We start from the raw sequence: 13792 nt of genomic DNA on the forward strand, positions 1-13792 counted from the left end.
CACCTGCTTTTAAAGGTGAGACACAGTGTGCTCACTTACAAGTCTCTTTCTTCCTATGAAGCTGCTAAGGAACTTGGAGGCACCCAAGAGTGGTGGATCTGCTGGCAGTGGCAGTGCTGGGTTCTTGGTGATGGGAAGGAGATGAGCCCTCTGGCTCTTCCTCCTCCTCCTCCAGCAGTCCAGCCTCCATTCCTGTCTGGCCAGCACCCTCTCCTATTGATAGGGATTCCCTCTGTTCCATGAATGGGGCAGGACAGGGAGCCAGAGGGACTATGTCTCCTTCCCGTGTGTCTAAAGGCACAGGAGTGAGGGCCCCATTCTCCCTCAGGCCACCCTAGTCCCATGCCACTCAGGATCAAGGGGCTCATGACACCCAGGCCCACTTTCTCTCCACGGTCCTGCAGCACAGAGTACCTCTGCTACGCTAGGCAGCACTGGAGCTCTTTTGCACTGACACAACTGATGTCCTGTTCCCACCCTGCAGCTGCACTGCATCAACATTTCATGACTGGCCCTTCTTCCCCTTCTGCGGAAAAAGTGTTTGCAAATTGTACTTCATACTGTGCACTTGCAGATGAGTGACAAACAAGATCATTCGTATGGGGTAGGCAAATCATGCTGACATCTCTACTTTTGGACTTCAGGGTGCTTGAGTTGGACTGGAGTGTGCCAAGTAGAACACTTTAAAAACAAAAGAACAAAATGCTTCACCAACCCATTCTGAAAACTGGTTAAGAGCATGTGCAATGAACTGGCAACCCCTGGGTTCTAAGCTTAGCCCTAATTTGGCACTTGCTTTTTAGACAAGCTGCTGTCTCTCAGCCTCAGTCCTCAAGCTGTAACGTGGGCCTAATAATGCTGGTCTACATTACAGCATTCCTAGGATTACTGAGGTCATGTTTATTTGATGCAATTCTATACACATTTGCCTGAAATTCAGCGAGGCTTACTTCCATGTAGACATGTATAGCATTGTGCTGTCAGGATGCAGCTAGACAGGACAGTGAGAGCGGCAGGACTCAACCCAGATGTTCCCAATTTCCTACAAAGTGTGTGTGTGCGCGTGTGTGTGCAGAATTTATAAAGTGTGGCCTGGAGTGGTTGAGTCCTCCACCACCCACCTTTTCTATGACAAACCACTTAATCCCTCTTCCTCCTCCTTTTGGGGTTCCTTTCAGCCACAAAGTTTCAAGGGTGAAAATGGCTTTTTTGAAATGCGTGCATTTTGGGGGGGAGAGAACCATAGTGGGTGTCGTAAGGGTTCAGCTCTCTGCATTGTACCTCAGTATTGCCTGCAAGGGATGCAGAGGCCCCCTCCCCTCAAAACCCCAGCACCTCGAGTTTTGCTTATGTAGTCTGCATGGGAGAACACCGAGGAGAATTGTCATGCCAGTCAGCTCATGAGAGATTGAAACTGGAATGGAATAAGGCGCTTTTCGCGTTGCCATTGCAACGCAGATGGCTGAGTAACCATTCTGTTGGTTGCCGTGGTTACAGAGGGGGGAAAATATATATAGCTGACTACTCCTGGTTTGGCTCCACCTATCCCCATCCGTAAATAGGATAGTGGGTCTCAAGATGCCTGTTTTGAAGGGAGTTCTTGCCCTCAGAAAAAGACTAAGGTTTTTTTTGGGGGGGGGTTTAAAGTTATTATTATTATTATTGCATGTTATAATGTATATAAAACAGAACAATTACAGCAACAGACAAAAATTGAAAGATGAAAAACAACACTATAAAATGCGCATAGAATGAGTTAAAATAAAAAAGTAAAGACTATCAAGTTGAAAAAGTTTTTGAACACTTTCTGTTGTGAAGAGAATATTATGTTACAAAGGCAATGTCCTCACTGGGCCTAGTTTTTTTTTAATTGTAGTTATTATTATTCTGGCTTATGCCATCAAAGAATGCCCTCAATCACTTTGTGTGCAGGACACTCATTCACTTCTGAAAACCCCCCAGGGTTGCTCCAAAACATTTTGGTGCTCAATGCAGAAATGGAGTATATAAATTCAATCCATCCATTGCCCGGGTGACTGCCCCCATACGCAAATTGATGAAGGGCACAATTCAGTGAGTTCTCCTGCGCAAGCAACTTTGCTCTGCCCTGTGCCACAGCTACGGGTAAGATTTGCCTGCCTCTACCTGCCACTCATTGCAGCCCCACCAGCCTGCGGTCTTGTGTCATCACAGGAAATCCCCCAAAGAGAATCTCTGGACTTTCCCACTAATTGACCCTTGATGAAAGTGTAGCTGCTTTTTTGTGCACATACAGAGAACTCTTTTCACCCTGCCTCAGTCTGCACACCTCCATTTCCAGCTGGAGACAAGTGGGGCCCACAGCAGTCAGGAACTTATCTCATACTTCACTCCTTTTTTTGGGGGGAACCCTGCTTTAATTTCCAGGCAATTTCTGCAATCCCCTTTATTTATGTCAGTGAGTACATCCTAGCTTCCCAAATAGGAAAGTGGTTTCTTTTCTGGGGTCTTGCACTTCTCAGGATTTCCCACCAGATGTCGCTCAAACTCTTCAATTCATTTGCTGCCAGGTATTCAATTCATTTGCTGCCAGCTATGACAGATTCTCTCCACCAAAAGCAGATCATTGCACATGACCATCATAGACATCTATTTTTGCACTGATCACATTCTGGGTGAACAATGGCACAGGCCTGAGCTACTTCCAGCCCACCTGCCTGGTATGTGGCCTTTCTTGCCTCCTGCTTTGGTCCCCCCCCCCCTCCCACTGTCCCAGAAGGTTTGTTGAATTCTTGGTGGAATGTTTTTGGCTTAGTGGGACACAAGAAGCTCAGACATGCAGGAATACCAGCAGCAACACTGACCTCTGCCCCCCCCAACCTTGGCTTAAGGAAGTGTTAACTTCTAACGCTACCTGGTTTGGGAAGATGCTAATTTATTAAGACAAAGTGCCTAGGTAGCAAAACAGCCACTCCTGCAGGGTGCCTGGAGAAACAAGGTGGATTTCTCCTTGAACCAGCGATGTGAAGGATGCCTTCAATGGGGTGCAAGGTTTGCTCAAGGAAAAAAAAGCCAGAGGAGCCAGTTTGCAATGCAGATCCAAGCTCAGGAAGGTTTTGATATATGGAAAATGAAGGGAGAGGGGAAACAATTTAAGCAAGTGAACATAGGATTGCAGTTTACCACTGCCCATACCTCAGAAATACTTTGTGTTCTCCAGGTCCATAAGAATACAACAACAACTAGCAGCCCATGGGAACCATCTGGAAGGCACTGGGTTGCCAATGACTAAACACCTGCCTACTTCAAAGGTGGAATAAATGTCACCATACAGCTCATGCTGAATGCCTCTGACTCTTGGCAGCCAGAGGCGGATTTAGGGGAGCACAACCAGTTTGGTCACACTGGGCACAGAGCCTCAGGGGTGCTGCAGGAGATGCCGCAACAATGCTTTAGAATGGAGCATGAGAGTTGGGGGTGAATTTTAGTGTTGTACAGGGCGCTGCTGAAATTTGAGACCCCAAATGCTGCCTTTGTGGCAACCCAGCCTTTTGGGGCTCTGTGATGGGGCTTCATCCTCCAAGGGGCCTCATCTTGCACCAACCATCAACTCCAATTCTTCTAGTGTCAATGAAGTGTGGGACCCTGCAGGACTGGCAGAATTCATGCCATTATTGGGACCCATAGCTGGCAGCAGACAGGTGAGAAGTTAGGATTTGGCAGCGTGTGGTTGGAAGATTCAGCTGTCAGGGCAGGTGAAGAGCAGGCCAGGGGTGTGGGTGGTGGGGGTTCTGGGCATGGTTCTGCTGAAAATGATCAGTGGCTGGCCCAGCCCTGCCATTTGGCTGAGTTGAGGTGGATGCTAGGAGGGCAGGCTGGGCAGACCTCTATATGCCACATCAAGCCCTCAGGTGTGATGGAGGACATCACCAGGGTAGAAGTTAGATTCAACAGCGTGATCACCTACAAGGACTAGACCATCTTGCCTTTCCACCTAAAAGCAGCAAAAGGGCTTGGGAAGTGGATCAGGAAGAGGGAGTGTCTACCACAAATTTAGATCTGGGGTGAGTTCCTGACTTATTTGTCCGTCCGCCCCCCCCCCCCCATTCTTTTCTGTTTCTTTTTGCCAGAAAGGATTCCGGTGGTACTTGGGAGTGGGCTGCCCCCGCTCCCTCTGGGATTTGAGGCTTCTTGGATTGTGGGCGGGGGCAATCCAACCAACCCCTTCTGGGTGGGTTCGCATCCCGCCCTTCTGCTCTTCTTCGGATCCAGTTTGCTTTTCTGTCCCGGTTTGGCCTCCTCTTTCCCTTTACGCCTCTAGCTCGGGCCGTTTCCTCGCGCCTCTCTTCTGGATCGCGAGGCCTGCCATCGCCAGGTCTCCTGACATCCCGGGGCCTTTCCCCTTGCCTTCCGGGCTCTGGGTTCGGTGGTCGCACCTGATTCCCGGCCAGCTGATGCGGATCCGCCCCAAGTGGCGCCGGCCGGGTTCTGCCCTCGCTCTGCTTCTGCAGTTCTGCGGCCGGCCGCCGGGCGTCGCCTCCGCCTCCGCCGCCACTCGGGCTGCGCCGGGCTGAGCAGCAGGCTCCTGCCAGGCCGGCAAAATAAGAAGGAGAGCCGCCGAGCCGGGGGCTGGCCTGGGCCTCCCTGACAGCAGCGGGTGGAGCCTGAGCCGGGAGGCCGGGAAGAGAAGGAGGAGGAGGAGACGAGGCGGAAGGAAGGAAGGAGAAGCAGCAGCAGGAGCAAAGCCGGCGGCAGGGAGACGCCGACGCCGCGGAGCTCCAGCGCCCGGCCGCCTCTCGCCTTCCTCGCCCGACGCGCAGGCACCAGGCTCGGCACAAAGGGATCTCCGCTCCCTCGCCCGCCCGCCAGCCAGCTGGTCTGGCCCGGTCCGGGGCGGGCAGCGCCATGGCCGGCTACGTGCCGGGCAAGCTGCCGCTCAACCGCAGCCAGGAGAAGGAGTTCGTGCAGGCCTACGAGGATGTCCTGGAGCGCTACAAAGGTGGGCTCGCGGCTACTTCGGAGAAGGGAGCGGCACCGGCGGGCGGGCGGGCGGGCTCCCCCCTCTTCCTTCTTCTCTTCCCTGAGCGGGAGCCCCCGCGCTCGGGCTGCCTTAATAACACACACACACCCCGGCCCAGGTGGGCCCCCCTCGGGCGATAGGGATGCTTGGGCGGGGGAGGCGCCGAAGGATGCTAAAGTGGAGGGGGGGCAAGGAGAGGGTTCCAGCCTGGCTGTCAGAATTCCTGCCGGGGAAGCCTGGTCCGGTGCCGGCGGTGGGGGGCTCGGCCGCGGTCCGGCTGGCTCCTCCCTGCAGCCTCTTTGCCTGGAGATCCCTTCCTGCCTCTGGACGCTGTTTGCCGGCCTGCTTCTCGCAGCGCCTCTTCGCCTGCATTCTCGGGCTGGCCGGGGAAGAGCTGCCTGCTGGCTCCGCGCCGAAGTGCGGTGGTGGGGTGTGTGTCTGCCGGGGGAGGAAGAGGAGGAGGAGGACGGCGCCCCCTCCCGCTCCATCCTTCCAGGCCCGATCGGGCCCGGTCCTCCGCCGCCCCTCAGCCAAGGGCTGCCCAGAAGCGGCTTTCCCTTTGTTGATGGGCCCGCAGGCGAGCCGCGTGCGGGTCTCTCGCAAAAGGAGCGCCTGGACTTGCCCCACCCGGGGACTCGGGAGCTCTCCCTGCCCCGCTTGGCTGCTCCTCTTTAGAAGAACGGAGAATGACGCCTTCCATTTAACTTTTGTTGCCTTAAAGCAACAACAACGAGGCGCCTACACGCCCTTCCATTCAGATCACCGCGGAGCGTTCATAGGAACTCAAAAGCCAATTGCTGTCGAGGCTCCTTCGTGGCGGCCCGTGTGATTTCTGGTGTGGTTTGTGGGTTGCACGGGCGGGCAGTGGGTGTGCACGTTCCCATGTAGACTTTCTTTTCTTCCTTGATGTGGCTTGTCTGTCTCTCTGTCCCTGCAGGCATGCAGTACATTATTAGCATCACCCGTATATTCTGCCCCTTCCTACCTGATTTTCCTCCAGGTGTTTTGGACTCTGCCTCCCATCTCCTGCTCGCTGGGGCTGATGGGAGTTGTAGTCCAGAACACCTGGGGAGTAGGGTGGAGGCTGTCCAAAGCATATACATTGTGCAGTCAACAAACTTAGCACAAGGGAGTCAATTTTTTTTTTTTTTGCGATCTAAGCTGGTATTGGTATGGGAGTCTCCTTTGCTGAAAGGGCTGCCGTTCAGTCACAGAGCATGTACAGAAGGCCCTAGGTTCAGTTCTCCAAGCCATCTCCAGATTGGGTTGGGAAAGGACTCCGCCCTGAAAACCTGGAGAGTTGCTGCCAGTCAGAGTAGACCAGGGATCAGCAACCTTTTCCAGCTGTGGGCCGGTCCACCATCCCTCAGACCATGTGGGGGGCCGGACTATATTTTGAAAAGAAGAAGAAAAAAATGAACGAATTCCTATGCCCCACAAATAACCCAGAGGTGCATTGTAAGTAAAAGCACACATTCTACTTATGTAAAAACATGCTGATTCCCCGGAGCGCCCGCGGGCCGGATTGAGAAGGCGATTGGGCCACATCCGGCCCCCGGGTCTTAGTTTGCCTACCCCCTGGTGTAGACAATGAGCTAGACAGAGCAATGAATTCCCTGTGTGTTACTGGTGAAGTCTGTGCAGAGGGAAGGTGGATCTGGAAGATACAACAAGGCAGCTTCCAAGCGTACCATTTCCCCCATAAACTTGGGAGGAATAGCTGTGCTAAACAGTTTTTTCCCCATGGCAGGTGGGTAGGTGGCATAATGACTATAATCCTTTCACCTGTTCAAAATGTCTTCTGTATTTTTTTAAAAAATGCCAAAAGTGAGGAATAGCTCTCTATGCAGTATCCAGACTTCACAACATTGGGGGTGGAAGTAAAAACTGGAAAATCCACAATGAAACACATGTTTTGTCCTGCTAAAACTGCTGCTGGAGAGTTGAGTGCTTGCTTGTCTAAATCACTGCTGAACTCAACTGACTTCTTTTCCTTCATTGGGAAACTAGCTGGGTTGCTGCCTTGATTTGGTGTCCTTGCCATACTGCACAGTTGCACTTTGCTGGAGCTCACTTCCCTAATCAGACGTCACTCTCAAGATAGATAGTGCAAGGGAGGAAAAACGCCCTTAAGAACAACCTTGCAAACTGTCGTCCAGACTGGAACTGGGTGCTGGAAAACAGCATAAGAAACGTAGGTCATGTGAGACAGTATCTGGTGGCTGCTCTACAAAGTTGCCAGCTTCAGAACTTTGTGTTCTTCCTAGATGGTGAGAGCACATTTCAGGGTTGCTGTTAAATAGCTTCCAGTTCCAATAAAACAGCTTTTCCCATGCAGGTGCCCCCCTGAATGATTTGGACTCTGTTTCTCAGCACCCAATGGGCTGGGATGATGGGAGTTGTAGTCCAGCAGTGTTTGGAGGGTCACAGATTAGGTGCCTCTGAACATCCTGGGTATTATTTGCCAGGCCTAGTTAGGTTGCTTTTTCTTGAGAAAAGGGACGGCCTAATTTCTACTGAACATTCTGGTTGTGGGGTTGGAGCATCCCAATGCAAACTCTGAAAGCTTACATGCTGTTGGTGGCAAATCTTAAATCAGTGATTCCTTTCAGCATCCTCTTAATGCAGTGTGCTCCCAGAAGGCCTGTATGGTGCCAACTCTCTCCTAGCCCATATTCAAATCTTCCATTTCCCCTGCAATTCTCTTGCTGAATCCCCAACTGTCTTACCATGGTTGAACCTTGTTAGGTTTACCTCTGCTGTCACTTTAGGCTAGTTTCCCCCAACCTGACTCCCATCTTCCCTGACCATTGACTTGTGCTGAGTGAGGCTGACTGGAGTTGTAATCCAACAACATTTGGAGGGCACCAGATTGGGAGGTGCTAACTGTACGTTTCTGGGGGTGCGGTGCCTGTCTTGTTTTATCTTATGATGTAAAATACTGCACATTGAATAAATAATGGCAGGCTTTTTTTAAAAAAAAGGTCTTCAAATTAATTTTTAAGCAGTTGCTGCTCTTGATTATAAGTGGATTTCTCTGCCAGGTTAGATGAGGAAAGCGCCTTCTATTCCTTTAAGAAAGACCTGGACAAAGTCAAGGAGGTCATATAGAGGAGGGTGAAAGGTTGTTTTCTGCTGCTCCAGAGAAGCGGACACGGAGCAATGGATTCAAACTACAAGAAAGAAGATTCCACCTAAACATTAGGTATAGCTTCCTGACAGTGAGAGCTGTTCGGCAGTGGAATTTGCTACCAAGGAGTGTGGTGGAGTCTGCTTCTTTGGAGGTCTTTAAGCAGAGGCTTGACAGCCATCTGTCAGGAATGCTTTGGTGGTGTTTCCTGCTTGGCAGGGGGTTGGACTGGATGGCCCTTGTGGTCTCTTCCAACTCTATGATTCTTCCTAAGACAATTGCCTACCAGGTGCTGATGGGGACATACACTGAGAAGGTGATGGTGATGCCTGATGCCTTCATGCCCTGGTTTTGAGCTTCTGAGCAGGGAGTATCTGGGTGGCCATGAATGGGATCCTGGGCTGGATGGATCCCTGGTCAGATCTAGCAGGCTGGTAACGCAAAGGGCATTGGGTGATGTGAGCCACTGCCCTTTAAACAACAGGCTTATCTGATGGCAATTGAAAGTGAGTGAGTTACAGGGTGCGCTGAAACTTGTCTGGTGAGGTTAAAACTTTTTCTGAAAGTCAACATTAACTCTCACCTTCAGGCCAAGTTAGACAAGTGTACACACACACACACACACACACACACACACACGTTTGACTGAGAATTGTCTGTGGGGTGGGAGAGGAAGCAAATGAATGGCAAACTTGTTCTGGACAGGAAAATCTTGCATTATTAGGCGGAAAGAGGGGAGGGAGCACCAGTAGAAGCAAATCCATCTTTGGTCTTAGCTTAACAAATTGGGCTTCTCTTTCATTGTATGAGCAAAGACTGAACATATCCTTGGAAGAGACACACACAAAAACAGACAGACAGACACGAAAAGGGGGTGGGGATGGATTTTACAGCTTAAACATTAATTTCCCTTTGCTAGGCCGGCATTGTAAACAAGATTATTCCCAGCTGGGCTGAGCCCCCTTGTGAATTCCAGGGCGGCAATTGGTTTTCATTAACCAGCATGTCACATTAGCCAGAACTGCACTTCTCATGGCACGGACCATTGTCTGCTTGGGTGTCTCTTCTGGACAGCCTTTAGGAAAATGACCCTGCGAAAGAAAGAGGGTGTGTGGGGGGTGTAGAATTCACTGAGTGCATCTGAGCCCCAACGCACTTTTCTTACCATGCTTGTGGAAATGAAGAGGCAAGCTGCCTCAGGTAAGGCAGCAAAGGAGGAACTTTTTCTCCTTTCTTCTTTTTCAGTCACCCCTTTGGAATATACGAAAGCTCCTCCTCCGTATCACTTTTATATGGCACTTTTAATTTAATGAGCAGAGCTAAGCACTGATCGCTATGGGGTCTGACATCGGATCAGCCCTTTGGACCAGCAGCCTTGAGAGGAACAGCTGGCCCACCACTCTCTTTTACATTTTTATTTATTTGTGATATTTATGTTGGCTGTGTAGTTGCATGTTTCTCTGTGTGTCTCACAAAGATAACATGCCAGAACATAATATTTAAGTATATGTGGAAACAGGAAAAGAAAGGACCATAGTTTTAAGAGAAGAGCATCCACTTTGCATGTAGAAGGTCTCAAGTTCTATCTGCCATGGCATTTCCAGGCAGGGCCAGGAAAATACTCCCCATCTGAAACCCTGGAGAGCTGTTGCTATTCAGTGTGGACAGTGCTGACCTAGATAGACCAGTGGTTTGATCAGGCAGCTTCCACTTTAAATCTAGTCCATGAGGACTAGAAGCTTTATTTTTTAGGGGGAGGGCTATAGCTCAGTGGTCTCAGGGAAAAGGCAAGCATGTTTGGAGGTGGGTGTTCCAAGTACCCTGCTCCCAAGCCTTGAAGGGCTTGACAGGGCTGGGGCCAATACTTTGAAGGGAGTGAATTCTCTCATTCACTGCCTCTGACTTGTTCAAAATAAGACCTGGGGGTGCAGGTCCCTTTGCTGGTCTTGAAGAGGGCACAGCAAAATGCTTGACATGGCCAAAATGTGGAGTGCCTCATGCCCCAGGATCTGCTGCAGTAGTGTGGCAGAGGAGGCTGGCGTACAGCCTTGGGGAAGGGCCACCATGGCTCAGTGAATGAGCACCTGTTTTTGCATGCAGAAGATCCCAGGTTTAATTCCCCACAGCTCCCCTTGGTAGGGCTGGGAGAGAGAGCTGCCTGGAACCCTGGAGAGCCACTGCCAGTCTGTGTAGGCAATGCTGAAGTAGATGGTCTGAAGGTCTGGCTCAATAGAAGGCAGCTTACTCTGTTCTTCTGTCTGCAGGCAACTATATAGGGCCAAAGGTTGCTGGGGCGCTCTGGAATCGATCCACACTGCACCCCACATTTATGGTGTTTCCAATTTCCTTGCACTGTTTCCCTGATGATGTAGAAGTAGAAAGTATTCTTCTCATGCAAATGCTGGTGGCTTGGATCTTGGGCAGCATGGAAATCCAGTCGGGTAGGTTTTCCAGACGATTGTGAAGCCTTGTCTCCCTTTCTGCTGACAGAGGATAATAATATTGTGTTCACGTGCTAAGCAGCGTCTGTGGGGACCTGCTGCTCCAGTCTAGCCAGCTAGAAGTGAATTGTAATCCGGGCAACGTGATGTAAACTGTACTGCTCTGAAACTGGAACGGAGAAAGAGGGAGAGAAAAGCGGGTGGTTGTGAAGAGGGGGAACACCTGTGTGGTAAATTAGCAAAAGCTATGGCATCATCTACTGTGCCAATTTGCAAGGCATCCGTGCAAACTGAACTCTGTGATCCAATACACCATTCATCATTGCATATATTGAGTGGTTTTGTGGGGCCTAAGAAATAGGAGTCCTTTTTTTTTTTTGCCTCGCTGATCCTCTGGGCTGTTAATGCTGTGTTGCACAGAGGTAGTATTGCCTAGTCATTCTCCACTGAGAGGACTGAGGTCGATGACATCATAAGAACGTTCATACCGGTACCAAAAGCCATCTCCTCCTCCTCTGCTGTGCTTCTGTCATTCAAGCACCCATTGCTGCATATTGCCCAAGAGTTTCAGTTGTCACACCTGTCTGTGATTTTTGCCCTTTGAAAAAGGAAGAGATGTCCATGTTTCTGGTTACAGTGAGGTGGAAGTGGCCTAGCTATTTGCTAGGTCCCAAGCCAATTTGGAGCTCCCCCCCACTCTGCAATTGCTGAGCTCCTGCTGCTCCTTTCCCCCTCCCAACTCTCTGTGCTCCATTTCGCCCTGCAATGATAAACACAATTCCTTTGTGGTGATGGAGGAGAAAGTCTTGCTTGGTGAGCGTTTTGGTTCCTGCAGAAGCTCAGCCTGCAGCAAGTGGCCTGTTCTGCTTAAAGAAGTGGCAACACTCCCTGCCTGGGGAGCGCTTCTACCTCCCAGGTTGGTGTTGCTGGGCGTTGAAGCACCTTTCCCACCTTGCCTGAGCAGTGGGTGGGAAGGAAGCTGTATTTTAAGTGCTGCAGTTCTAGGTGGAGCAGCTGCGTTGCCTGTTCTTTGCATGCCAAGCATTTCCCCTGTAACTTGAAAAATGACATCCTGGATGCTGATGGTTCAAACTTTGGGTCATACTGAAATATCATAGTTGGGCTTTCCTGACATCGGGGCTGAGGGAGCCTAGGCTGGGACAGAAGCCTGCCAGTGAACACCAGCTGAAATGGAATGTGAACCTAGATTTTTCCATTCCATTCCAAGTTAAGCACATTGTCCAATGCACAAGAGAGAGGGGGAGAAGAGTTTTTAGCTGCTCTGTATGAACTAAGAATTCTTAGAACTGGCTAGCTGCCAAAATTATTGGCCAAAATAATCCCCCCCCCTAAAACAGTATCAATCAATAACAGTTCTTCCCCAACCAGGTGACTTCTCAATATTTTGGACTACAACTACAATAACTGCAATTCCCATCAGTCGCAGTCAGCATAGCTGTTGTAGATGGGCCTTGTAGTCAAAAGTATCTAGAGCAGGGGTCAGCAAACTTTTACAGCAGGGGGCCGGTCCACTGTCCCACAGACCTTGTGGGGGGCCGGACTATATTTTGAAAAAAAATAATGAACAAATTCCTATGCCCCACAAATAACCCAGAGATGCATTTTAAATAAAAGGACACATTCTACTCATGTAAAAACACACTGATTCCCAGACCATCCATGGGCAGGATTTAGAAGGCGATTGTGCCGCATCTGGCCCCCGGGCCTTAGTTTGGGGACCCCGATCTAGAGGCTACTTGGTTGGGGAAGGCTGCAATATCTTCATTATGTAGCATGGAATTTCATAGATAACGCTTTGGCCGCTCTGCAGGGAATTATTGCCTTTTAGCAGGGTTAACCTGATCATCTGGAAGCCTAGTTGGGGATATATATTTTTAATAGCTCTGTTGCCAGGGGACTGGGGGACTAGAGCCTCATGTTGAAGGACTTTATGTTAGGCTTATTTGGTCTGCCTGTTGAGGAAACAAGCATGATGGATGATTGTGTTCTTGTGATGAGGATACACCCTGCCTCTCCTTGCCTGGTTCCAGTTGTCTGTCCAGTTTGCTATTCCCTGTGTTGTTGCTGAAGGGAGTGATAAGTAGCTCAGTTTTGTGCCCTCGGTCAAGGTAACCAATGTCAACCCAGGCCAGCATGGCTAGTGGTCGGGGTGATAGGAGTTATAGTATAAGGATGTCTCCAGGCTCTCATTATTGTGTGGGAGGAATTCAGGTGCATACCAGAATTCTAGGTTTGTGCAATTAACCTGTCCTAAAAGACTCAATTGTCCTAGTAGTACAACAAATCCACACACACAAAAACCGGGACTTTTGCAGTTAGGAAAGTGACAGGGGAAAAAGCATGGGCTTGCCTTCCAGGGTGAGCTGTGGTTGCAGTACAGGGCTGTTGCAACACAACCTAGAATATAGGAAAGGCCAATACCTTTGCACTTGACTCTTGTTGTGGCGAGAGAGGAAGCCATCTATCCATCCCTCCATCTTCAGATGCTTTGCTGGTCCATCCTGCTGCACAGCTTTCAGGCTGAGGACTGCCTCAGCATCTCCTTGCTGGACTGTCGCTCTGTTGGCATCCCTAAAAATACCCTGTCATCTGAAAGTTCTCAGGTTGCTTCGGTGGTGAAGTCTTGGGTCCTGAGTGGGAATGTTTCATTCTCTATTTTTGGAGATTCTTTGGTTGTCTTGGTTGGGGAAGGAGAGGCGTCCTGCCTCTAGGGATGGCGCCTACCATGGCCCATCCTTCTCATCCTCAGCCCCCCTTCCTCCTTTCATGCTGCCTGAATTCCTACCTGTTGACAGCCTTGGCGTGGCTTGCTCTGGGAGGGGAAGGTGCATTGCTAGGAGCAGACTGAGAAAGCCTTTGATCTCTTCTCCCTGGCGGATTTACTGGATGGCCTGAGACTAAAAGTGCTGAGAATTGGCTTGTTCCGTTGCCTCTCCAAATTATGAGTGTGAAGGTGCTTCTGGTGTTGCATGTTCACAGAGAGGGGCCTGCAGTGGGGCCCAGTAGGCAGCGTGGGAAGGGACTATGGTTTTGTGTCTTCTGGAAGGCTAGGTTCTTTGCCCTCTGTAAAAAAAGACACACATTTGCTTACATTGCGAAACTGCAGTTTTTATGATTTGGCATAATTCTGCTTCTGCTTGTCAGGAACTCCACAGGGCGCCGGTGTCCTCGCTAACTACCTGAAATCTTAATTTGGGAACT

At 50.2% G+C, this 13792-nt stretch overlaps 1 protein-coding gene across 2 annotated transcripts in view; it reads left to right on the plus strand.

Moving 5' to 3' along the window:
- Positions 1-13792, plus strand: part of LOC117051320 (microtubule-actin cross-linking factor 1-like) — a 145213-nt gene that overhangs the window by 13670 nt on the left and 117751 nt on the right. The window contains exon 1 of one of the 2 annotated variants that reach the window (XM_033157602.1): positions 4610-4978. The exons of the other annotated variant lie outside the window; for it this stretch is intronic. Coding sequence (XP_033013493.1) covers positions 4885-4978 — 94 coding nt within the window. The 5' untranslated portion in view covers positions 4610-4884. Of the gene's footprint in view, positions 1-4609; positions 4979-13792 lie in introns of those variants that run through there. 2 annotated transcript variants of the gene reach the window in all.

Source organism: Lacerta agilis, chromosome 8, assembly GCF_009819535.1.
Source record: "Lacerta agilis isolate rLacAgi1 chromosome 8, rLacAgi1.pri, whole genome shotgun sequence".
In the NCBI taxonomy this organism is placed as follows: Eukaryota; Metazoa; Chordata; class Lepidosauria; order Squamata; family Lacertidae; genus Lacerta; species Lacerta agilis.